The sequence below is a fragment of the Drosophila suzukii genome, chromosome 2R (genome assembly GCF_043229965.1).
Source record: "Drosophila suzukii chromosome 2R, CBGP_Dsuzu_IsoJpt1.0, whole genome shotgun sequence".
Taxonomy (NCBI): Eukaryota; Metazoa; Arthropoda; class Insecta; order Diptera; family Drosophilidae; genus Drosophila; species Drosophila suzukii.
In genome coordinates, this window is record NC_092081.1 from 20,878,705 (window position 1) to 20,904,719 (window position 26,015).

General features: G+C 40.6%; 2 protein-coding genes across 5 annotated transcripts in view; one reads left to right on the top strand and one right to left on the bottom strand.

Annotated features, from left to right (window-relative positions):
* Window positions 1–26,015, top strand: part of LOC108008241 (uncharacterized) — a 27,500-nt gene continuing 1,485 nt past the window's right edge. Inside the window, exons 1-5 of one of the 4 annotated variants that reach the window (XM_036813160.3) lie at window positions 1–104; window positions 1,006–1,498; window positions 22,820–23,859; window positions 24,800–25,221; window positions 25,713–25,804. In XM_036813160.3, the coding sequence (XP_036669055.2) occupies window positions 1,349–1,498; window positions 22,820–23,859; window positions 24,800–25,221; window positions 25,713–25,804 (1,704 nt within the window). In that variant the 5' untranslated portion in view covers window positions 1–104; window positions 1,006–1,348. Of the gene's footprint in view, window positions 105–206; window positions 709–1,005; window positions 1,499–22,819; window positions 23,860–24,799; window positions 25,222–25,712; window positions 25,805–26,015 lie in introns of those variants that run through there. The other 3 variants (XM_065863732.2, XM_036813161.3, XM_036813163.3) reach the window with 3 other exon arrangements.
* On the bottom strand, window positions 14,555–19,740 carry LOC108009564 (pancreatic lipase-related protein 2). Its single transcript, XM_017074027.4, has 6 exons — window positions 19,457–19,740; window positions 16,621–16,720; window positions 16,378–16,532; window positions 15,848–16,318; window positions 15,036–15,192; window positions 14,555–14,980 (listed from the first exon to the last, which is right to left on the bottom strand). Exons 1-6 carry the CDS (start codon window positions 19,506–19,508, stop codon window positions 14,764–14,766), a joined length of 1,152 nt encoding a protein of 383 aa, XP_016929516.2. The 5' UTR covers window positions 19,509–19,740; the 3' UTR covers window positions 14,555–14,763.

The following is a 26,015-nucleotide window of genomic DNA, read 5'->3' on the forward strand; positions in this document are numbered from 1 at the left end:
AGTCGCACTCGCAGGCGCTACGGGGCAGGTTGTTCAAATCGGCAGCATACGCGGCGTATACGTAACGTGGAAAAGGACACGCTTGTTTCGTGAGGCGAGTGAAGGTGCTGCAAACCTAAAACCATTTGCCAATCAATTAGAACCTTAAGGTGACCAAAAGACTCACCTAATTTTGGTGTGGAAATTTGTTTCATTTTGGTGCAAAAACAGTTGGCGTAAACAAAACGTGTCCAAGGCACTGGAAAAGTCCATCCATCCATCGCTCTGCCTGGAAATTGCGTCAGGCTCACGCAGCTTCCACGAAGGTTTCGTGGGAAACTGGCGAAGCTGCTGTGCGACATTCACCGTTCTGAGTTGGCCCCAACTGCACGTGGGCCAGCTTTCAGTTTCGGTGCCATTTAACCCCTGAACACCAGGAACAGTCTATAGAATATATCATAAATAAATCCAGAAGTTAGCCTGTAATCAGCCAGGCAATCTTACCCATCCTCCAGTGTGTGTCGAGCCCTGTGATTCGCCTTTTGTGCAACTTTCTACCGTGTAATTGAAATTAATGATCATTGTGCGGCATGGCTCTGTAATTCCAAGAAATAACACTAAATCTTAAAGAAATCGCGGCACTCTGCTTTATTAAAGTGTCACCCTGAGGGACGAATATCACTCAAAGTTTAGCGAAATTCATCTCGCAAATTGATGTGTGACAGCCAGGTGTGAAATATTGTCCAGGAAAAATAGTAAATGCTTCGTCTCCTTGGAGAAACAAGTGAGAGTGGGTCTCCAGGCCTCTGATTTATTTATTTATGTGTCAATTGAGGAGGTTTTCACGTAGCTCCTGATTTCGAGAAGATTTTATTCTTGAATAATTTAAAATCAAGCAAAATCATCACGTTTTCTTCTTCCTTATTTTTTAATTTGATGGAACCGTTGTATTCTTTATCCCCTTGGGATGGTATGATATATATCTCAATCTAAACAAGATTTGCCTTCAACGAACTCCCTTTACAGAATGCAAAATTGATTGCAGCCCATTGGCAGCAATTTAGAAAACAGAAAACAGCATGCGAAGGAAAAAGAAAAGTGTAATGATAGCCACCAGGAACCCAATCCGACTTTAGTGCCAATAGTGCCGTGCGAAATGCTGTTAGTGCCGTGTTGTTCGTGTCCATGTTGTGATTACATAATGAGACGCTGCTGAGAGTCAAAGTCAAAGGAGAAGTTGCCCAGTTCACCGAGCCCGAAGCCAGGCAGCCATATCTCAACTCGCTGCCACAAAACTCGGCCGAGGAAAAGGGAAGACAGAAGGACATCAAGGAAGGGCATCAAAGGGAGCCAAAGGATCCAAAGGAGGATGCCCTTCGGGCGCAAGTCCCCGCTGGAGGCCCTGGCCCTTCCCGGCGTAATGCTCGCCTACAAGTACAGCCAGTTCCGCCAGAGACGCCGGGAGGCCGCCAGCCGACGGGTCACCGAGCGCGAACTTTCGGCGCTGCACCATAAAATCGTGAGTACAAGTGGCGAGCATCGGAAAACAAAGTCATTTCTCAAAGCCAGCGGGTGGGTATATTCGTTTTGTAGCGGGAGTGTCTTACCCTAGGAAAGGGAGTCTTGATTACCACTAACGGGGGTGGTTTACGAGGTCTGTAATTTCTGCAGATGTCACTTACTTCCGTTGGCAAAAAGTTCCCAAAAGCTAAATAACATGCTGTAAATGAACAAACTTTATAGATAGATAGATTCTTAATGTTCTAATGTAAACTTTGTTTTAATTGTTTATGATGCGAAAAACAGATTCAAACTATAACAAATATCTTTCTGCTTGTTAATACTTAGCAATATATGTATAGAGTTTTTTTTATCTTAAAAAAAAAGATGATTAGATGATAGGTGATATGTATAAAATTCCAACTTTTCATGTGCTTATAAACAACTCTTAGTTTAATATTAAATTTATTTTAGGTATTTGAAGTGAGTTCGGTGTTGAAATTAAAAGAGCTTTGCTTAGGAAATAACATATAAATAAATAACATAACATATTTAATTATTAATTTATAGGTATTTAAAGAAATTTTGTGAGATTTGTTGGAATTAAAAGTGTTTGGCTTAGGTATCTAAAAAAACAGAAATACTTCTAACATCACGATTTTTACAAATGTGCTAGATAACTGTATACAATTCATATAATGGTATTTGAAATGAGCTTGTGAGATTAGCTTGAACCAAAATTGTTTTGTTCAGTTATGTTAATATAAATAAAAGTATTTACTATCAAATGTATAAATATTAAACATATATCAAAGTACTGGGTACTTAAGAGTTCATCCTTCAAACACGTTCTTCATTTTTGTTTATGTACCGGCTTGGTTCTTTCGGATTCTTCGTCTTCGCCTGCGACCCATAAAACGTAACGCAATAAAAGAAGCGAAACGGAGGAGAAAACAGAGGCGGGTGTCTATCAAAGGCAGGAGAAAGGCGGGTGAAAGTCGGGGCGAAAGTCGGGCATCATTAGCCGCGTGGGGCGGTGGCAGAACTGCCCGAAAAAAACCCCTCGGCTTTGAGCCTTTTTAAAGTGCTGCTCTTCCTGCCGCATGTTTTCTGTTTGTTTTGGCTCCGGCCTCTCACATTTACAGCTAGCAAATAGTTATAAAAATAAAAACCACACACAAGCCATCAAACACATCAAAACAAGGTGAGACCGGGCTAAGCTCGGCTTGTCATGGCCCGCAAAAGTGGGCAATAAAAAACGCCATAACTCGTGCGATAGTTCACATGTGTGTGTATCGCTCTAAACTTATTTGCATTTTAAGGGTCAATAAAAAGTGTATAAGGAAGCAGGAAGCCAAAGTCAAAAAAAAAGTTTAGACATCGAGATTTCTTTGGCCATTTGCCGTAGCATTTGGCTATTTTATGAGATACATACTTTGATCTTAGCCACAAAAGGAGCAGGACGACTGTTATAGATGGTCATTGTGGGATATAGTATACACCAGGGACTGAAGATAATAGTCATAAGATTAAAAAAATCCAAGCTAAAGTGGACCATTACCATATATGTACATGCAAATTTATTATAACGGAATATTAAAAATATTAATATTATAAGACAGTATTAATTCGAAGATCTTTCTAAAATAAAAGAAAATAGATAGGTTTTATTCCTGTTATGTTTTGTATTAAATTGTGATCGTAAGAATTCTTCATAGCTTAAATTCTTCCTAAATTATGTTTTCTATTTGCAATAAATTAGCCATAAATGCATTAATCAGCCCATTAAACCCCTGTCCAAAGAAGTTAGCATCATCAAGTATACCAACCATTCTATGAGCATTTCAGTGGAAAAGATTAAGTTATAAAGCCCGACTCATTTGCATTTGCTAGAGGACCGAAATGTGCAACGCGGCCGACTGCAAAGTGCTAAGTTCACTTGGGATTTTACGAGACTTGTTTGAAATTTATGACTTTCAAAGCCATAGACAGCCACGCCCACTTGCCAAACACACTCACACACTCACACTCTCTTGTCCGCACTCAAGCACTTACATAAGAAGAGCAGCAGCAACAAAAACAACAATTGCCAAGTGCACAAACAAGGAAAAAAGTGAAATAAAATGCTGGCACTACTAAGCTGGGCTCAACTGTTTTGCATAAAATCTGATGCGTGACTGTAATTTCTCTGCGGCGACCTTGAAAAGCAGCTCACACACACCGGCACACACGCACACACGCACACCAGCACCCCAATACATTCGCAAATGCGGGCAAACACACGAAAAATGCTTTTATGCAACATTAAAATTCACAAAAGCCTGACCAGACTGCCTTCGCAAAATGCTTTTACAATTAAATGGCCCTTGCTTGGCAATTTCGCTGCCACTTTGGGCCGCTTGAATAGGGAATTCGGCCTGAAATTCTGAGTCAGACTAATTACATAGAAAGTCCCTTAAAACAAAAACTATCAAAATGCCAAGAACCATTTGAATAAATTAAAAATATATATAATATATATATGTGTTATGGATTCGAAAGCACAAACTGTCTCCTAGAAAAATATTATTGTCCTTGTAGTGTATAAAGAGCAGAAACCAAAGAGAAAATTTTAAAAAGTGCTTTTACTTAGAAAAAAATACAAACATTTTTCTTCACAACAACTTTTGTATGTTAAAGGTGCGATCGTCACGTTATTTTACATCGTTGAGATTTTTTTTTGTTTGATAGTGCAAGAAGAGCAGTAACGAAATTGGACCTGCCTAAACGACCTTTAAACATAATGTCATTATTAAATGGGCCATAACCAATCAAAATTTTCCACATTAGCAACCGTAACCTTAATATATAAAGCCGTTCTCATTTCCTAAATGATCCTACAACAGTTTGCCCTACCAAAAATGAAGTCACCTCTTGTGTTCCTGGCCATGCTCTACATCGCTATAAAGCTCCCTTACTCAAAAGGACGTTAGGAACTTTTATATAATTACAAAACAATATGTTTTGAATAATAAAATATAATAAAATACGATTAATTTGTTATTGATCGTTAAATGTAAATCATTCTCATATACGTTTGCATATCTTTATCAAGGAAAATGCTTACTATCACTTACTATGGCTATATCACTTTTTCGATTGTATAATCTGAGCAAGTAAAAACGTCTTGACCATATCTTATGGCTGCCTTAGGAACATTTAAAAGTCGTTGTTATATATTTTTTTCTTATTTAAGTCTAGTTTTTGATGGTATTAACTTCAGTTGGAACGAAATCCATAACAAATGGGATTGTTCTACCTTTAAACCTGCATATAAAAAGCAGTTAAAGTAAACTTACTGACATAAAAATAGAGCAATTACTAACCAAAATGAAGTTAAGACTTGTTCTTCTGGCAGTTCTCTGCATACAAATGTGGTGGGGAAAACGAAAAACAACTCCCAAAATAAAATAACAATATTTTCATATTTATTAAAAATAAAAAAATAATATTTAAAAATAATTTTTTCCTACAAGCTCTTATTTAAGGATAGAGCTAGGAATCTGTAAAAACACCATATATCGATATCGAAATTCGATAGTTATGTCGAATAAGCTACAGATCCTGGTCATAAACAGGCTCCATAAGAACCTGACACATACCGCACAAGTATGCCAGCTGAGCCCGGCTAAGCCCATGTAATCCCACCGAGGGGAGGACCCCGCCGCACACTCACACACCCACGAAAAGTCACCCACACAAAGGCGGAACACGCACACTTGGTGTCGTTTCGTAATCCCCAAAAGTATGCAGCGACAAAATTGTCATTTACTTCGTGCTGAGAGAACCGGAAGAATCCCAAAAAACGGGGCGCAGAAGCGGGCCTTTCGCGATATGTTATTAATGCAAATACGCATAATATATAACGAGTTGATTAGCTGAGCGCAAGGGGAATAGTGCTGAAAATGGGCCTAAAAATGGGACTGGGCCTCAGCAGACAATCCTTTCGGCGGCTAAAAGGAAAACGCTGTCAAAACCAACCTCACCCCGTCTGAAATAGAAGTCGCGTGACTATCCCACATCAGCACGAAAAAACACGAAAACTGTGAAAACCCAAAGCCAGACCTCAAAGAAGGACCTCTAACTGGACATTTTCGGACAGGCAGTGGAAATAAAATTTTTAATTTACTTTGCAGAAAGGCCGGCGGGCGGAAGTTGTCACCTGGCGTGGCATTGGAAATAGGTGCAAATTAATGTAGCCCCAGTCTGCGGCAAAGGTCAAACTCTGCCCTTTGCCTGCTATTTTTTACACCCCTCTTTTTTGTTTGAGCCCAAATTGAAATGTAGGCAAGCTGATACATGATTATTAGCTGCTGCTGCAGTTCCTGCATTTCGAATGTCCTTTGCAGTGCTCTCTATCTCCATCTCGCTCCCTTCCCAGCTGCCGCTTGACCTCTCGCCATCCAGCCCTCTCTTTCTACGCCCCCCGACCCCTGTGAGTCTTTAGCAATAAATGACCGCACAATTTGACTTGGCACTTGCAACGTGCACACAAAAAATTGGACGAAAAATCCAGCTTAGTCATCCAAATGCCAAAACAGTTGCTTTGGCTTTGGGCTTGGCTTGGTCGACGGGTTCCTTTTGAGGTCCTTTCTAAGTTGCCTTGGCATTGGCTGGCGGTTCCACATGGGGTGTGGTAGTCTGGCCCAAATGGGGTAAATATATTTCGATCGTAGAACATCTAAGTCGTAATGCTCAAGTCTGGTCAAAAGTTAAATCTCATTATAATAGTAAATATTTCAGTTATAGGTCGTAAAACTTATGATTCACTAATTATCAACGGTCAAAAAATATAAATAGAAAATAGGTTTTCGTCTTTTGCCTAAGAATATCAAAAATTACTATGAACTTTATTTGTTTTAAAATAATAATCAACAAAATTAATAAAAGCGACAAATTTTTGTACGCGTCATAAAAGTAATATCATAAAGTCATATAGTAAAATGGTATTCTACACAAGCTACTTCTTAAAAGATTTGTTTTTTCTAGCAATATCATAAATTTTTATGAACTTTATTAAAAATAGTAATCAACCAAATTAATAGAAGCGACCAATTTTTCAATGCGTCATAAAAGTAATATAGTAAAATGGAATTCTACCTTAGCTACTTCTTAAAAGATTCTTTTTTTATCAACATATCTTTCATATTAATACAAGAAGTTGCATTCCACATCTTTTAACACTATTTTAGTGTAATTTAGCTAAATATTTAATTGGAATACCCACACAGAGAGAAATATTCCAGTACATTGTTCTTGATTTGAGAACATTCGTTCTTAAAAACCGTGTAGGTACAATTTGGTATCAATTATCTCAATATAGAACGAAATGGTGAGAAGAGAAAAGTTAAATTTAGTTTATTTACCAACTTTTCAATAAGTATACACTACTGACTGGACTAATTGTTTAGTTGTTGAGATATCTTGATTTAAGCACAATTTTCATCGCCAATGCGTTTTATAGCCATTAGGTTGGCTGATCAACGCTTAAATAAATATTAGCACAAAAAAAATGCTGTTCTAGTTTTAAGAAAATTCCAAACTTAGATTAGAACAACAGTATTCTCTCTGTGCATAAAAATAAAAGAGTATCCCATAGATATGCTCTGTAAATACCTTTTATTTTCTTTTTCCGTTGCTGTTCCTTTGTGGTCAGCAGCACAAATATTTGCCATTGCATTTTGCCACCCGCCCGGAATCGCTTGACCATAAATCAGACACAAAAGCATTTGAAAGTAATGCCATTTTGAGTGGCCGCTTTCCATGTGCTCGACACAGCGCCTTGGGTGTCGTTTCGGATCGAATAGGTTTACCTTGCACTAAACCAGCGCCAATCAGAAGCTGTTACTGCCACCTGGGCACTTTCCCCTTTTCCCGTTTGCAGGACACTTGAAATAAATCATTAAAATCGGGGCATTAGTCAATTTGATGGCCGCTGAGCCATTGCCATTTAGCGGGAAATGGTCATTAGAGGGGGCAGCGGAGGTCTCAGGATTTGGCACGCAATGCGGGAACCGGATATCCGCCGGGTGGCTGGCCCTACTCCCCTTTTCCAAGAAGTAATTGAACTTTTGTGTCGCAGCAGACACGCAACTTTCCGCAGGATAATGGCAAACGACAACGTTCTTCGTCTCCTGAAATATATGTATTTTCAACTTTATATGCGAAAATGTCAGCGTGTGTTTCCTTTGTCGTCTGCGAACTTCCGCCTTTCTTTTCCCCCTGCCAATTAGAGTGCATTAAACTTTAGTGTTTACGCATTGGGTTTTGTTGTTCCCTTTGTTGTTGCCAGATTTCCTTGGGCCATCACGTGCTGCACTGAAAAAAGGGGTTGCAAAAGGTCGCCACCCCCTTATTTTCACCCCCATCCCCCCACTTTTTGGGGCGCGGCAATGCATTAGCGCAGGTCACGCGATGTCTGCACCATTATACTATATGGTATATGCACACACAACATATAGAAGACTAGCTGGAATCAGGGTATATGGTATATTTATAAGGGGGGACTTTTCAATGTAGCAGCAGACGTTTACCTTAATTGCATTGATTGGAGCATTTAGAGTGGCCAGTCGATGTGGAGCACGATACGATATGCATATGTAATTATTTTCGAAGGTTCTTCAGGTTACACATTAGGATTATAATTATATACAGGGGGGGAATATAAAATGTGCAGAAGGGGAACCTTTTTTAAGGACTTTTTTAAATAGTTTATTACTTGTTTGTTGTTTTTTACCAAATTGATTTTTATAATACCTTTATTATTATAATATGGAACCATGAAGGATCACTTTTTCCAAAATGTATAATGGTTTTACTTCATTAATTTTTTTTTTGTTTTATTCTACCAATATTAGACGTACTCTTTGAAGACCCGAGACATTGTAGTACCCTATTATAATTACCAAATTAACATAATTCACCCCTAATAACAGTTACATTTTATTGGGTACTTAGGATCTAAGATTGGTTGATATTAACGCACACAATTTAGGTGAAGGCCAAAGCCATTCAATATCCCTGGCCATAGATTTTCCGAACTCTTTGCTTTAACCATTGTCACATTTCATTACGCGCCAGTAGAGATAAGCCCGCAAAAAGTTTTATCCCCTGCCGAGCGGCTGCTATGCCAGAAAGAATAAATAAAAATTCAGGCAAGATAATAAAAAACGGCAGGGACAGCGAAAAATGTGGCAGAAAAAAAACAAGTACAATATATTGTAAAAGAGGAACACAGGGGGCGGATGCGAAATTGGAACTGGGCCCATTGCACCAACACAATTGCGGCCACACGCACACACTGAAACGACCACGCCCACCCACCAACACACACACACACACTAACTCCCGCCTCAGGCGATGCGTTTCGGTTTTAGCCCAAGGCCAGATTTCAATTAAAATTTATTGTTTGTGCCAAAGCGAAAGCGAAATAAATTGAAATTTAATAATAAATTGAAAAGAGAGATTTATTTTTAAATGGCGCCCAACGAAATAGTTTTTGTGGCCACCACCCTCCTCAAAAACAGTCGGTTTTCAACAGTTACTAAATACTCGCCACTCAATGGACCCCTTGCGGTATATATATATTCGTGGGAAAAATCGGTTTACAGCCCAACACTTCATCTGGGAACTCTTCTCAATAACCTGAAAAGGGTTAAGGGGCATCCATCCACGGCCACTGAACATTAACAAAAAAGGGGCAAGAGGAAATAGGAAAAACGAAACAACTTGTTCCACACATGAGCTGCCCTGAAAGCAGCCGGGAAATATAAATAACCAAAGTGAAACTTTCAAAGGGATTCCCCTCCCCCCTCCGAATCGCCGGCTTTTCACCTGCCCAAATGCAATGCTCCCCCCTTCCCGCCTGTCATTCTGATTTCAATGAGTTTCCATCCGAAAATGGCATCGCTTCGGTTTCACTTTACACGTTTGTGTTAAAAGCCCTAATTACACTCTCAGCAGCCATCCACCTACCACCTACCAACCAACCACCCACCGCCCACACATCCTGGCCCACATGTGTCTAGTTGGCAAATTTGACACTTTTCTCATAATTCTGTATGGCTGGCAAACAACTATGATGCAGATAAAGAAAAAAGGGAGCAACCCATATCACTAGGGGCCAATTTCTCAATGTCATGTTAACTTTTGTCTTTGAGTTAAATTGCTGTTTGGGAAAATTGTTGATTTTGTCGTTCTATCGAACTAAACTGACACCACAAAGTTAACCTAATGTTATATTTCAGACTTGTTATACCTAATTTCCCACTGGACCAGGTGATAACAGACTCCGAAAAGCTATGTCGTTCGTAAATTTAACATCATATTCAGAAAACGAACTTGTCTTTTCAAACAATTTAACTTTATGTCAATTTTCTCTAGCAGATAACCAACTAGATCTTTAACTATAACTTTAACTATAACTTTAACTAGAACTTTAACTATAACTCTAAATAAAACTTTAACTAGAACTTTAACTAGAACTTTAACTATAACCTTAACTAGAACTTAAACTAAAAAATTGTTATAAAGCCTTATCTAGAACTTTAACTAAAACAAGGAAGAACGCTATAGTCGAGTACCTCGACTATCAGATACCCGTTACTCAAAGGGAAATGGAGATATGCAAGCAGCAAAGCGAAATTAAAATGCGCCACCTACCGGCGGTAGACAGATTTAAGCGTTATGGGCGTTAGAGTGGGCGTGGCAAAATTATTTTTGGATCAATCGATAGGTATTGACGACACCAATACATTTCAGTTAAAATTTTTTATCTAGCATGCAAATTGTGGGCGTCACAGGTTTTCGCGGTTTGTGGGCCTTTAAGTGGGCGTGGCAAACTTTTTTTTAGGTCAATCGATAGGTATTGATGAGAACAATACATTTCAGTTAAAATTTTCTATCTAGCACCAAAACTGTAGGAGTTACAGTTTTGGGCGGTTTGTGGGCGTTAGAGTGGGCGTGGCAGTCTACTGAAACAAACTTGCGCTGCGTAAGAAGCTCAGGAATCTGTACGCCAAATCTCAATAGCCTAGCTCTCATAGTTTCCGAGATCTCAGCGTTCATCCGGACGGACAGACAGACGGACAGACGGACAGACGGTCAGACGGACAGACGGACAGACGGACAGACGGACATGGCTAGATCGACTCGGCTAGTGATCCTGATCAAGAACATATATACTTTATGGGGTCGGAAACGCTTCCTTCTGCCTGTTACATACTTTCCGACGAATCTAGTATACCCTTTTACTCTACGAGTAACGGGTATAACTAGTACTTTTACTAGAACTTTAGGTAGAATTTAACTTATTAGTTTAACTACAACTTTAACTAGAACTTTAATAAAACTATAATATACTATAAGTATAACTATACTATAACTATAACTTGACATGAAGAATTTTTTTAAAGCAAGTTTTGATCTTCATTTTTCATGTTCTCTTAATTTTTTCCGGTGTACTTCAGCCGAGTGTGTCCTGTCCTCCTGTGGTTTTTGTTGCTATTGTGGTCGGGGCACAGCGGCTGCAGCCATGGGTGTGTGTTGCCTGTTTGTGTTGGCCAGAGTTTTGCAATTAGCCCAGAGCCTGACAATTGATGGCAGGCGGAGGATGAGCTATCCGGTGCTCCCTGGAAACCCATACAAGCCCTGTCCCCAATTAGTTGTCGACAAGCCATTTCTCCCCGCACTTACATATTGTTTGATTTGACTTTTATGGTTTATAATTGGTTTTTAATGTGGCTGGCAATTAGCAGGCAGCAGCGGCAACTGGAACATCTTAAAGATTTAATTCCCCCATAGAGCAATTTTATGTTCTTCGGTGGCCGCCATAAAGTTGTCTCCACAAAATCGCTAGATTTATGCACCACCATTGAGAAGTGACACGAAGAACATATTAAATGTAATAAATTCACTTAGCGGCAGCATGGAAACACATATATACACTCAGAAAAACTCACTGACACGTAAGCGCTCCTGATATAAATGCAATTTCTCTTCATGACAATATTTTCCCGGCGAGCAAGCTTCAAATAAAGAAGTCAAGAGCTGCGGCAAGGGGGTTTGACTGGGAAAATGGGGGGCTTGGGGAAAATGGGGTACGTCGATTGTGCAGCCCTTAATGGAATTGTAGTCTCCACTTCGCAATTATCGGAGCATGAAAGGGAAAGTGCAGCGGGGCGATACTAAAGAACAACAGTAACATCAGCAGGAAAGTCATATGCCAGCACTTTCCCACAGAATCGCTGGGCTGAAGTGGGCGGTACGGAACAAAGGAAGCACCAAGTCCTATATCGATTCCATTAATTTTCCTTTTCCAGGTGAAACTGCCCGAAACTGAGAGATTGACTGGCTGACTGACTGATTGCAGTATGTTCGTACAGGCAGGCTGTTGTAGGGGATTATGTTTCAAGAGGTCACCTACTTTCAGGTGTCAAAGTGCCTGAAGGGGTTCAAAAAAGCATGGCAGTAGGAGCGAAAAAGGGAAAATACACTCTATGAAGTCTTACTAAATAAAAAAGAATTTACAAAAGTTTTCAGGTTTAAATGTTTTAAAGCAATTTAGAGGTACCAAAATCACACGATATGTGCTGTTAATATCCATTTATGCACTACTTTTTGACGAAATTTTTAGTAAAATATCAAAAAATATTTTTCAGGTTCTGAATTCGTATTGTCCATGCATGCACTACTTGTTAGGAATCACTTTTCATAAAATATTTAAGAACCTAATATGTTACTTCTTTCATTTCCATTCACCATTCTATCATATCGCCCGCCTTTTCTCCTTTATAAATGGCGTGTTTATAGCTATTTTAGATCTTTGTTAGATAAAGCGCAGACCCTTATTCTAAGCGAAAGAACAATCCCACCCTTACCCACTCGAAGTTACCGCCCTTAAACACACATGTGTTTAAGTTAGAGCAAACAAGAATAGAGACCAGTCACGGTATTAATAATCAATTCCAACCTCGATCAATCAGCCAACGCTCATTGACAGCTCCAGGAATTTCAGCTTGAACCTGGTATCCGTAAACCCCTTCCCCGTATACTCCATTTGTTCCTTTCTAAACCTCATTAGCCACCGCTTTTTTGTGAGTCAGCAGCGGGTCGTTCGCACGTGTCTCGCGCAGTTGTCGCCTGGTTTGCCATCCATGGCATGCCGAACAACCATAGAGGGGCGAATTCCGGGACAGGGGGCAGCCAGGGGTTAACCAGGCAAGGCTAAGGAGTGTTTTTATTATTGGCCTACTTTACCTGGCCACCCGCCGCGAAAATGTCCATAATTGACAGTTCGACAGAAGTACGCTGGAAATTACGAGGGGAAATAGGCGAATGCGCAATCACAGTGAATTTATTTGATTGCTCAATAGGCAAATTGAATGGTATTTATATAGATTTTCCAAGGCATATTACCTAGCTTTCATAAGCGGAAAATTTTCTTAATTCTTTGGGAACTAATGGCTGAGATTATTTTCTAGGCTTGAATGCTCACCAAAATTATTGGTATTCTTTAACCTTTAAGAAACATATTGAATCATAAATTTCCAATAACATTTTAAGCAAGTAAGTACCATTTGATTATTACCCACACCTTAGAGGGCAATTAATTTGGAAAATATTTACTGCCCATTTAAGCCACCAATCTTGTCTAGAAATTCCAATCTGAGAGCTATAATAGAGAGTCATAAAAAAGATTAAGTTTAACAGCCAATTACTCAAACCTTAAATCAGTAATTCTAACATGGACTTTCAACGGAGCTTTTTCCCATCCTGCGGGCCCCAGGGATTGTGCAACTCTTTATCGATTCGACCAAAACCATTTAGATGTGTCCGCTCATCAAGGCCTGGCGGCCATTAAATATAAATTCGACAGGCACTCGGCCATCTGCAGTTGACCCAAAAAGCCACTCGACTGGGGACCTGTGCCAGGAGGGCCCAAAAACTAAAACTCACAAATCATTGAGGGGATCGAAAACGGGGAAGTACATTCGGTTTTGGTATCGGCGATGAGTGATGGGGAAATTGCATCTGCATTCAGTTGGCCGAAAGTCTGGCTCATTAATAATGCAGCCGGCATATGGGGCTTCATTTTCCCGAGTCGAGACCTTCCGGCTGGCCACACCGAACTTCCACTTCCACTTCCACTTCCCGAACTTCCACTTCCGCCGCTCGTTAGGCGATGGCTCGTGAAATGAGCTCCGACGTTCATTGCACATTATGGCCCACGTCCTGTATGGCTTCTGTTGCTCTTTTTCACTCCTGTTTTTTTATGTTTTTTCATACCAGTCCCTGCATAATTACAGGCGCCGGCTGCAGCCCGAGTTAATAAACAATTTGCACTCCGTGGGGCGAAGGCGCCTACTTGGCAGCGTATTATTCATTAATTACTTTTTAATTGCACTGGCAATAGCTCAACTTCGAGCCCAATTTTGTTTCGCTTTTTCTCTCTGTCCCCGTTGCGTATACTTAATATTTCGCTGGGAATACATATATATTTCGGTTGTTTTTTCTAAGGTTTCCCCTTGCGTCATAGGCGTATCCACTTTGCATGTCCCTCGGCTCGGTGGGGTGTTTTTTTTTGTATTTTTCGGTGGGTTTGGGCCAACTAAATTAAATTACTTGCCTTTTAGAGCGATTGTCCTGATGAGTCACGGCTAAAAGTGTGCAAATTGAGCCTCCTCTGCTGCTGCCTTTTTTTTGGGTATGACGAGGGTTCTGCAGATTGTCGCGTTGCTACCTGAATTTTTTATGATGTTTAAAGAATGGATGAGTACGTAGCTTTAAAGTTAAAAAGTGAAAGAGAAAAGTTCTTCTTTAGTCTTTTGCTGCAGGAACTTTCTTTTAAAGTAGCCAATTAAAACTTTGGTTTAATGATTATACCATCTTCTTATATTCCCAATTACTTTTCTATGCAAACTAAAGTCAAAGAGTGGAATTCTTTTCATTAACATTTTCTAGTTTTAGTGGTTGATTCAAACTCTCCTAGAGCATCCTTTCCAATTTCCCTTTTATCATAAAATCCCCAACTATCCAATTATTTATACTTAGGGATATTTATTTAAACGGCTCACAAATGCCCTGATTACGTGCTAGAAATACTTAAACGAAAGATCACAAGAACTGTTGCCCAGGAGTGCAACATGGGGCTGAAAAGCTGCCCACATAAATCTCAAGCGATGGAGGACCCTCTTGGGAGTGGGAGGCCAACCATCTCCCCATCCTTCGAGAACTGTGTAAATTCCATCACGTCAGTGAGAACCTGTCAATGTTGTTGCTCAGCGCGTTGTTGTCCTCGTTCTCGCCCTGGTCGTACCGACTGACAGATGTCTGCCTGGTGGCATTAGGTGGCAATTTGTAGGCAATGGGCAGCCGAGGAGCCAGCGAGACAATTGCCCTCGGCCGGCTGCTCCGCCCAAATGGCTTGGCATCGTTCGTATCCAGAAAGAATTTGCCACGAATCCTGTAAGCGGGCTCATCAGCTGGATTTGCAGAGATTGAGCGATTTCCCAACTCACCTGGGATCCGCCCCCATGCCCATGAAGGCGGGGCCGCCTCCTGGCTCCCGGCAAATGCCGAACATTTCGGAGGGCTCGCAACGCTGGGCGGGAAAGCCGCGGGGCTGGCCCACACTCTCCACAAAGTACTCCCAAGCTCGCTGGTGACTGCAGCCAACTGCCAGGGAAATTTAAAAAAAGAATATTTAAGCTTAAATATTTAAGAGTTAGAAAAATTATACATATTTTTAGAAAATAACTTGAATTTAAAGGCGATAAAATTAAAAGCCGGCACTTCAAAACATTCCAAAATCTATTATCATAATCCTATATTTTTTATTATGGGGTGATTACGATTATTATAACGAATTTTTTATGTATATATTTTTAAACTAAACTAAAGTTCCTCGGCAGCAAAGATAACAGTTAAAATTTTTAAATCGTGTTAGTTAATTTTCAAGAATAATTTGTTCATAAATATGGTTATCTTAAGTGTAAACCGTTTTAAGGTAAAAGCTTTTTTAAAAGTAAAAACTAAATTCTTGGTGAAAGAAAACGTACTACTTTAGTTGTTCATTTAGTTCATATCTATCCTGAATCTTGAATATTCCGAAAATGTGTACATTTTGTTCTTGATATGATAGCTAAAAGTTTAGAGAGCTAGTAGTAAGTTCTCCAAACCAGACTTTGTTCTTTAATTAATCTTCATTTTATAGCGCAATATAGACATACCAAAAGAAATTTTAAAATCAAGAACTTAATTAAATGAATTAATTAATATAAACTTATCAAGCTGTTGACGCTCTCACTTTATTTAAGAAGCGTGGGCTTACCAATTATACCCAGCCAGTTATTGGCAATGTTCTGCCTGGCACAACCGGGCTGCAGGGGTCGTCCCCCATTCGGATAGAAGTCCGCATGACCCATAGCCGCCGGGTTGCCTAGCAGTCCTCCGTCCGTGTGGATGACGTCCACGAACCTGGCATCGCTGGGACTGAGGCGGCGGTTGGAGCTGTTGCCCTCGAAGAGGGGTAGGGCAGGATCAAGGGCCGTTATTCGGGGTAGCTTGATACCCCACTCCTGCAGCTGCTTGCCGGCGAAACCGGCCACCTCGGCGCCCAGGCTGAAGCCAATCAAGTGGATGTACTTCGCCGGATAGCCCTTGTCCACCAGGAATCGCAGGAACCTGGCCAAGTAGCGGGCCGTCACCGGCAGATTCTCCACGGCATTAGAGTACCAGGGCACCGCCGTCATCGCACTCCAGTCGATGAGGATGACATTGTAGTTGCCCCTCCTCAGGAATGCTGCAGGGGGAAATGGTCAGGAAGTGTTTTTGGAGCCGGGGCCGGATGTCCCCACTCACCATCCTTGAGTTCCTGGCTGCTCTGCCGTTCGCCGGTGGCCGATTCCGAGAAGCCGTGCAGATAGATGGCCAGCGGGTAATTGAAATTGAAATTGCTCTGCGCCAGCCGGGCATCGTCGCTCAGGTGGAGCAGTTGGGCGGAATTGCGGTTCCGGCTGGAATGGAGAATGGGGACCCAATTTTGATGGCCCCTCAATATGCATGAGCCTCGGAGGTTTGGAGAATGGGTCGCCCTCTGCTTACCTGGTGTACAGCATGAACTTTATGTCCTCGCGCTCCTTAATCGCACAGCAAGTGGAACAGGATCCGCGTGGGGCGGCACTGTAGAAGATGGGCGAGCCAGCTGGGAAATATAAGTATGTATTTCAAAATAAGAATTAAGATGATGACGAAATATATAAGGTATGGAACAATTCTTTTTTCAGAAAATCTCAACAAACCTAGAACAACTCTTCCTACGCACAAAATAATTTGATTGGTAAAATTAGTCAATACGAATAGTTAAGTATCGTAAGGGTTACTATACCTAAATAATTACTGATGGTTAATTTACTATTGCAATAAAAAGATACACATACAGAGAGAATTCTGACGTTCTCATCTGAGTTAAAAATGTTCTTAAAAATAGAATAGATGTGCACACCACGTGACGTAACTATGTTAACAGTAATTTAACTATTAAATATTAAACAAAGCAAAAGCAAATACTTATACAACAGTTGTAAATGGTAAAGATATATTTTTATAGTGACATAACTATCTGCATTGGTCAATTTGAACTAGTAACTTGTAAGTTAGATTTTTAGGAGTAACCATTGTTGTTACCTATCCAATGGATACGTTCATTTAACTATTATAATAGAACTTTTGACCTTAGGGATTTTGTGAGTTTCATAGTTACATTTTACCAATACGGATAGTTAAGTACCTATACAAAATAACTTACCACTATACAAAAAGTTGTATATATTTTGATATTGCTTCGATCATTATTTAATAGTAAAGTTACTATACAATTGTAACGATTACTACTAATCTTTATTCCCGTTGTAAATCCGATGGGTTATTATATATTTTGGGTTGGTTAGCTTAGATCATTTCATCCTTTATTATGTTGTAATTAATATTTAAATAAAACAAATTAAGTACCAATTAATTGATTGTTGCAAACAAAACGCGAAACATTAAATAACTTCTTACAAAAGTCTCTCAAACTTTAGGCGGAAATCGAATTTGTCAAGTGCCAGACTCGAGCGAATTAATTTAGAGCTCGGAATTCAAAACTAATTGATTCATTAGCTTCATTAACTGGCTGGCGTCGAAAAGCCAGGTAGCCATACCCATAACATAGTAATAACAATAACAAGCGGTAATAACAACGACCAAGTCCGAACGAAAACAGTGGCTAAGAAAACGAAACTGGCCAAACGAAGACCAACTTGGCCGTGAACTTGAGGGGAGTTAAGCGAAATCAAGTGGAATGGTATGTGGCTTTGGCCAACAAATGTACAAGTGGCAGTAGCAGTGGCAACAGCACAAAGACAGCACGTGACGCATACGCCGCGTGTTACGCGTCCGAGGCGAATAAAAACCCGTTTTTATTTCCATCAGGTTTTCGAAGTTCACACGGCCATGCATTTAATCAGATCGATTGGTGGTGGGTGGGTGGTTCAAGGGGCAAATGAGACAAAAGGGGCAGCACCACCGGCAGTGGGTCAACCACATTGGGATGTCAATGGCGCTTATCCGCCTTCGAGTGGCTTTTTCGCTTTTTCGCTCTTTTTGTTTTGCTACACATTTTTATCGTCAGCTGCGAATGCATACGGATAACAAACTTGATTAGATGCCAAGTAACAATGACGTTGACCTTAGCCAATGCCGGACTCATTTGCAATTCTGTCCACTTATCACCTTCCGCTTTGTTAAACTAAAAAAAACTATATCAACTTTGGAATGGTTTTCTACAAGTATTTTAAAAATTTATCGGATCAGAATTATTAGCTTCTTTTTCCAAAATTAATAGAAAAAATTTCGAATAGATTTTCTTTTAACTAAAAAAACAGTATTACATTACATTATAAAAATAATAAATAGGGTAAGCATAAAATTCGTGAATGAATTCACTCGGTCTTATTGGTATAAAAACTATATAAAGTCTCGAAAAAAATCTTAATTGGTAATCAAAACTTGCAATTAAATGGTAACCACGGGTTAGAGTATTTTTATTTCGTTTTCCGCGATCCTTTTTAAGACTTAACCATACTTCAAATTTTATGTATGTAGCTTAAATATCTTTTATTTATGTAAATGTAATGGCTGCGTTTATTTTTTGCTGCAGAGCGGAAGAGTTTGTCGCGCTTTTTAGTGAAGAATGTTCCGCGGTTTCTTTTGGTATTGCCATTTAATATTAACACGGCTTTGTTTCCACGTTGTTTTGCGTCATGCCGTGCATTTAATTTGTATTTCTTTTTCTTAATTATCGCGCTGCTAGCTTCAATTTAAATGTATGTTCGGCTGGCAGTTAATTAGTGGCTTTAAGCCACAGTGATTGTTATGCTTGCACTCAGAACTTTACGGGTACCGGCTTTATTCTCCTTGCCAAGTGATTCCCAACTGACATTGAAAATGGTGTGGTTTACGCCATTAAAAATGTCATAAAAAGCGGGGCATAGTGATCTATTAAAGTGGATGATAAAGAAGGAGGATAAAGAGGGGGCTTTACAAGTGATATGCGATACATTGATGATTTGTTTGGCCAGTAAATATATCTTTTGTTCCCACCCTCTTTTTTCTTTGAGCAGCCCTCCTTCACGGCTCACTGGCCAGCTCAGCTGACCTACCCCAAGTCAAATATTGCCGATGGTCAACAATTGAATCTTTTGAGTGCGCGTATCCACAAAGACGTCAGTTTTGTTTGGTTTACCCGCCACTCCGCCTTGAACTTATGTGTGTAGTAACGCCCCAACCGCCCACTGGGGACACGATTTTCCAGCTGACATTGAGGCAGAACCAATGCTAACAGATGCCACTTTCGGTTTTGGCCTCAGTTTCCAATCGCAATCGCGATGTCTCAACTCACCCAGCAGAAATGCAAATACATTGCATAATGTCGAGGTGGCCGGCAACACCATGGCAAATATAATAAATTAGTTTAAATATTGGCTTAGGTTTGCGTACGATGAACCCCCCGATTTTGGGCGTGCTATTCCAATTCACTTTCGTACGCGAAAATCAGCATTCAAATCGGTTTCCGCATTTGTTGTTACGTTTTTAGTTTTATTTTTTGTCTATTTAACTCAAAACAAATCTCGATCACAATCGATAAAGAGAACGCTCCGTTCTCGACGAGCTGCGAATACTGACTGAACGATCGGAACTCCCGATCCATCGAGCTAGACTCTCTGCCGCGATCGACTTCGCTGCTTTCGAGCTCTGCCAATCTGATAAACAGAATATGCGAGGCCCTAAAACGAAAGACTGAGGCAACAAACTTCAGAGCCTCTGTAAGCTATAATGCGTTCCGTATTTAAATGAGTTAATCAGGCATGCGAAAGCCGCTCGTAAGATAGTTCTCGGTTTCCTGATTGTCGCACTTCCAACGGCAACCCACCACCCACTCCATGCCGGGCATTCGAAATGAGCTCCCGCCCACCCAAGTGATCTTTTGCCGGGCGAAAAGGCAATCCAAAAGTTCAGCCGGATCCATCTGACAGGCGGCTCACCTTGACCAGATGCGACTTTCCGTTTCAATTCACTTATCGCCCCTCGATCGGATCAAACATCCAATATCCGACAGCCTTTGAGGGGCGGACACATCTTTAACAATAACAAATCGGTTTTTAGATCGTTAGTATAGCAATCAAGACGATGCCGTTAAGTGTTTAGTAAGTAAACTACTTTTATATTTAAGTTTTCTTAATGATCAAATGTCTGAAAACTATTCGAATTTCAAATAAAAGACCGACTTATGCCTTAGAAATTACTTGAGCTAAGGTCGCAGCCCCTTCTTTTTTAAGATTTGATTTAATTTTAACTGACCAATCCTCTGTCTTATTTGCGGATATCTTCGGTTTGAGTAGGTCAATTAACATGGCGCTGATATGCACATCAATCACTCGAAATATGTGCAAAGAAAAAACAGATAAAATAAAAAAACTCAGGGCATTCAAAGTTCGATCCAATCATATTTAACATTTTTTTAATACGGGCATACTGTTTCGCGGCATTTTTCGCTCTTGTTCCAGCTGTCAATAACTACATCACATTCAGTGGTATCTAACAGGGGTTATTGACAATATATTTTAATGATTAAAAATTCTAGGAAGCCTTTTGATGGTCATTTATTTAAATAATATTAGAGTTATTTTAAAAATATTTTATTGAGATAGTATAAATTGGTTTAATTATTTGGATTTAATTTCCAAGTGCTCATAATTTTCTTACGTTCCTGACTTATTTTTAGTTTAAAATGCAGCGGAGAAAACTGACCTTAAGTACCTAAAATTTAAATATTACCACCAAGTCAAAAAGAAACCCCCCCCCCTTTTTTTCCGTAGCATTTACTAGGCAGCCATGGTCGCCAAATCGATGACCAGTCAACCAGAGATCCCTCAGCTGTTAGTATAGACAGTAAGAGATAATTGCAAAAAGATTCTTTGGACATTTGTGGTTGCCAATCGAACACTTGATTGATTTCCAACCGCTTGCATAAGCCACAAAACACCAATTAAACGTATACCTTGCATACACCCAATTAAACCGCAGAAACCTTCGTTGGCGAACAATTTGCACGATTTTCAATGTGACATTGGGGAACCATCAAGTGCAAGGGCTTCTTTTCAAAACCACACAGTCAAGGCAATCCATGGGTTCTAGGTTCTTAATCAAGAGCAAACTCATAGAGGATAGTCCCACGTTAAGTTGTGCGATAATGGAAAATGACTTTACAACTTCCTCAAGCCTTGCCAAGTTTATGACTCGCAAATAATAAACACAATTGGTTTTGCAACAAAGGGAGCATTACCCAAAAATAGCAATATGAACTATTAATAGCTTAATAGGATCGTAAACCAATTCATTCAATCAGAGCTTTAAAAGCTGCTGACTCACAAAATTAATTACGCGAGGGGATGGTCAACAATGGGTAGTTCTTATAAATGAAATGATTCGAAATCAATAACAAGTATCATCTGTTTAATGATCTGCCTGCCCGACTGAGGTCGAACACCCAAACTGACCTCAGAAGGCGTCTATGCAGATAATAATATTGTGAGATACAAATATAACCAGAAACAAAACGAAACACAGCTAAGCTCTTCATAAATTTTAATAATCACTGGATTACACAAAATACAAAAATCAGACCATTAGGCAATGCGTAGATTACAATCGATGGCTATTTTAGCATTTTACAAATTTCATCTTTATGGCTCAAAGTGTCGGCTGCTAAAAGATACTTTGTCGGATCTTTATGGACATGTCAAACGGCTTCTGGATAAGACCTTGAATAAATTATGCCTCCATAATTTACATCGTCACATCAAGATAAATAAATACAATTGTAAAACAGGAAGGCTAAACTAAAGTTGTAATGTTAAGCCGCGAGTAGATAAAAAAGTCTTATGAAAGTTAAAAAAAATTCCATCTTTAATATAATATGAGTTATTTTTATAGCACTGGAGGTTCCTGCGATAATAATGATTACCGCACTCTCACTTTTTTCTTAAAAACAATAATCATTTATGGCAGCTTGGCGTAAATATTTCGACGGACTTCAGAGAATTAAGAACTTGATTATATCTTTCGCATTTAAATTTTGTATCACCACTTCGTATGTGTAGGTACTTGAACATTTTTATTGGACAATTTCTTATTGTGCTCTTAAATGTCATTACCTAAGCCAAATTTTGTTATGAGCAGTCTAAATAATTTCTATACAGTTAAGCCTAATAAGCCAACATTCAGGACTTGAACGAGTGTATCTTAATCACCATAAGCTTCAAGACAGTTAAAACAAATCAAGTGAATGTTCTTTAATCACTTGCAGCACCATTAAGTTTTAATAATCCGTTATCATCACTTACCAGTTTAAATCAGCAGCTGCTAACAATATTATTTGGCAGGCAAAATGATTATAGTTGAAGGTTTTCACTACCCTTCCTTTACTACCAACACCAGTAATAACTCATTTTCCTTTTATCAGCTTTAAGGGAAAATGAGAAAATGTGTGATAATGAGCTTATCATCTTAGGAACTGTGGGGTCTTTAAAATTCCTTCTCGTCTCATATTTAATAGCCTAAGCTCGGATTTTGCTTTGTTTTACACAGCTTTTTACTGAATTCCATGCATACTTTATGGCTGAAGAGCTAAGCAAAATTATTTAAAATATTACTAGACTACTTAGAGGCTAAAATGACTTAATATTTAACGATTTTATTTCAGGACAAGCTGCTGAGCAAACTGGAGGAGGAGAGCGAGCCGGACCCGCCCACCTCGCAGGAGGACGAGTGTGTGATCTGCATCAATGCCCGGGCCACCATGCAGACGTCTCCATGTGGCCACCGCGTCGTCTGCCGCCGCTGCTTCGTGAAGACGATCCAGAGTGCGGTGGCCCAGCGGCTGCTCCCGCTGCGCTGCGTCATTTGCCGGGCGCGGGTGAACCGGCTGACCTCGTCCTCGGGCACCTGGCGCATCCAGGAGTCGGCCAGCAGCTACTCGATGGGCGCCAAGAGTTGGGCCTCCGCCGGAGTGGCCGCCGGCGGGGTGGTTCCCTCGGCCAGCTCCTACTCGATGAACGATGCGCACAGTGGACACCACTCGTTCCACCAGCCCACGTTACACAAGTCGGCGGTGGGGCGACACCATCCGCACCACTACACGCCCCGGGGATCAGGCCATGGCCATGCTCGGGTCTCCCAGTCGGATAGCCTGTACTCAATGAGCTCGACGGGATCGGCGGCTTCGTCGGCCTCCGGCTACTCGCACTACTCCAAGACGTCTTCCATATCGAGCAACGGTCCCTGCTCACCGGCCCTGCCGGCCGTGGCTTCCAGCTCCAATCACCTGGCACCGCCATCGCCCACCACCCACCATCATGCGCACGGCCTGGCCTCACCCACTCCCTCGGGCTCCTCCGGCAGCTCCCTGTCGCCGCGGGAGAACGGATCGGCGCACTCGCACCACGGTGGTGGCTGCCCAATTGGTTGCTCCGGTGCCGTGCCAAGGAAACCGCTGCACACGCTCACCAACAGCTGTTCAACGCCCGTTTCCGGTTCCTCCTCCAGCGGAAGTGGCGGAGGACTGGGCGGAAACGGAAGCGGTGCAAGCGGAATGATGACGCCCACGCACACGTATCCAGGTCGAAGGCATGTGAAGAACCGGCTGATGGACATCCAGAACCGCCTACCGCCCATCAAGGAGTTCCGTAGTCCGGCCAAGGTGCCGCATCCTTCGCCCGTGCACGTCAGCAATCCCAGATTTCGGTAAGGAGAACAATAAGATACACAGAGAAACAATGTTATAAGATATGATGATCATTTTGATGAAATTCTATAACAAATATATCTAAATACGAAAAATTTTTAATATTGCTGTCCCGTTCTTACTCAGAGTAATTTAAAAAAAAAACAAGGAAGAACGCTATAGTCGAGTACCTCGACTATTTCAGATACCCGTTACTCAGCTAAATAGAGATATGCAAGCAGCAAAGCGAGATTAAAATGCGCCACCTACCGGTGGTATACAGATTTAAGCGTTATGGGCGTTAGAGTGGGCGTGGCAAATTTTTTTTTGGATCAATCGATAGGTATTTACGAGACCAATACATTTCAGTTAAAATTTTTTATCTAGCATGAAAATTGTGGGCGTCACAAGTTTTTGCGGTTTGTGGGCGTTAAAGTGGGCGTGGCAAACTTTTTTTTGGGTCAATCGATAGGTATTGATGAGAAAATTACATTTCAGCTAAAATTTTTATTCTAGCATCAAAACTGTAGGAGTCACAGTTTTGGGCGGTTTGTGGGCGTTAGAGTGGGCGTGGCACTGTGCCGAAACAAACTTGCGCTGCGTAAGAAGCTCAGGAATCTGCACTCCAATTCTCAATAGCCTAGCTCCCATAGTTTCCGAGATCTCAGCGTTCATCCGGACGGACAGACAGACGGACAGACGGACAGACGGACAGACGGACATGGCTAGATCGACTCGGCTAGTGATCCTGATCAAGAATATATATACTTTATGGGGTCGGAAACGCTTCCTTCTGCCTGTTACATACTTTCCGACGAATCTAGTATACCCTTTTACTCTACGAGTAACGGGTATAATTAAATTAAAAGTGATACTTAATACATTTATTATGCAAAAATGATAATTGAGGGTATGATATCGTATGAATGGTATACATATTCAAAAATGTATTTTTTTCAGTTACTCCACTTATACCAAGTCCAGTGCCCATGAACTGGCTCCATTGCTGCGGGAGCCCGGTTCCTCTCCTCCGCCACGTCGTCCCAGTCCGATGAACATCCAGCTGAGCTGCTCCGCACTGGCCCCGCCCCCTTTGAAGGCGGGCGGGGCAAAGATCTGCCCGCTGACCTCGAAGAACTCGCTGCCCAAAAACGCTTACGTGATGCCCAAGGACAAGAAGCCGCCAGCTTCTGTTCCGCAGGCGAAAACAAATGGTACTGCCGCCAAGTCAACCCCACAAGGAGCTGGATGCTCCAGGGCCTCTGCCGGATGCGCTGCCACCAATTCAGGATCATCGGGATCTGGATCGGCTAGTAATCCCAAACCCAGTTCAAGCTCTTCCAGCCGCAGTTTTCCGCTGTTCTCCGCCGCCAGCAATCAGAGTGAGTTTAATATTTAGCAAATGATAAAGCTAATTACATAGTCATGAACACATTTAAACAATTATAATTACTAAATTACTTGAAATTAGAAAAAATAAATTTAAAAAGAAAAGATTTATTTGTTATTTAATTGTGGTGAAGAAACAGAAAGTGGTACAATATACTTTTAAAAGCAATTACTCTGATAAAAAATATTAAAAAGAAATGATACTCGATTTGATGAATACCAAAATATACATTTTAACATTATATATTAGTATCACTTTGAAATGTATGAAAATAAAGAAAAAACCTCATATTCAGATAATCGTATTCAACACAAGTAAAATAAAGTTGGATCATTACATTTTTTATAATTTACATATTTCTTAAAAAGATAAAAAAAAAAGATAAAATTGGTTGTGTATTGTGTGTAGATTATGAAATCATGATTAAATTTCCTAAAATCTAGCTTACAACTAGGGTAATAAATGGACACCTTTTTATTCCAGGAGAGAAGGCTGACAATAAGAAGAACGAGTCCGTTGAGCGCAAGAAAAAGGAGGAAAAGCTCAAGCTGAAGGCTGAGAAGGAAGCCAGGAAGGTGGGTGAAATTGTAAGGAATTTGGTATAACCCGACCTCCTCTTTGTTTGGAAGATGCATTGTTTTCCCCGCGGAACCCCTAAACCAGGCTGTGCATACTTGTATTGTTTGTAATTGGCCTCGTTCCGTTTTTCCTCTTTTTTTGCCAACTGTTTTGGAAAAGTTTTTCATTAATCGCGGGCGAAGGGGATCCGGGAAGTGGGTGGATGGG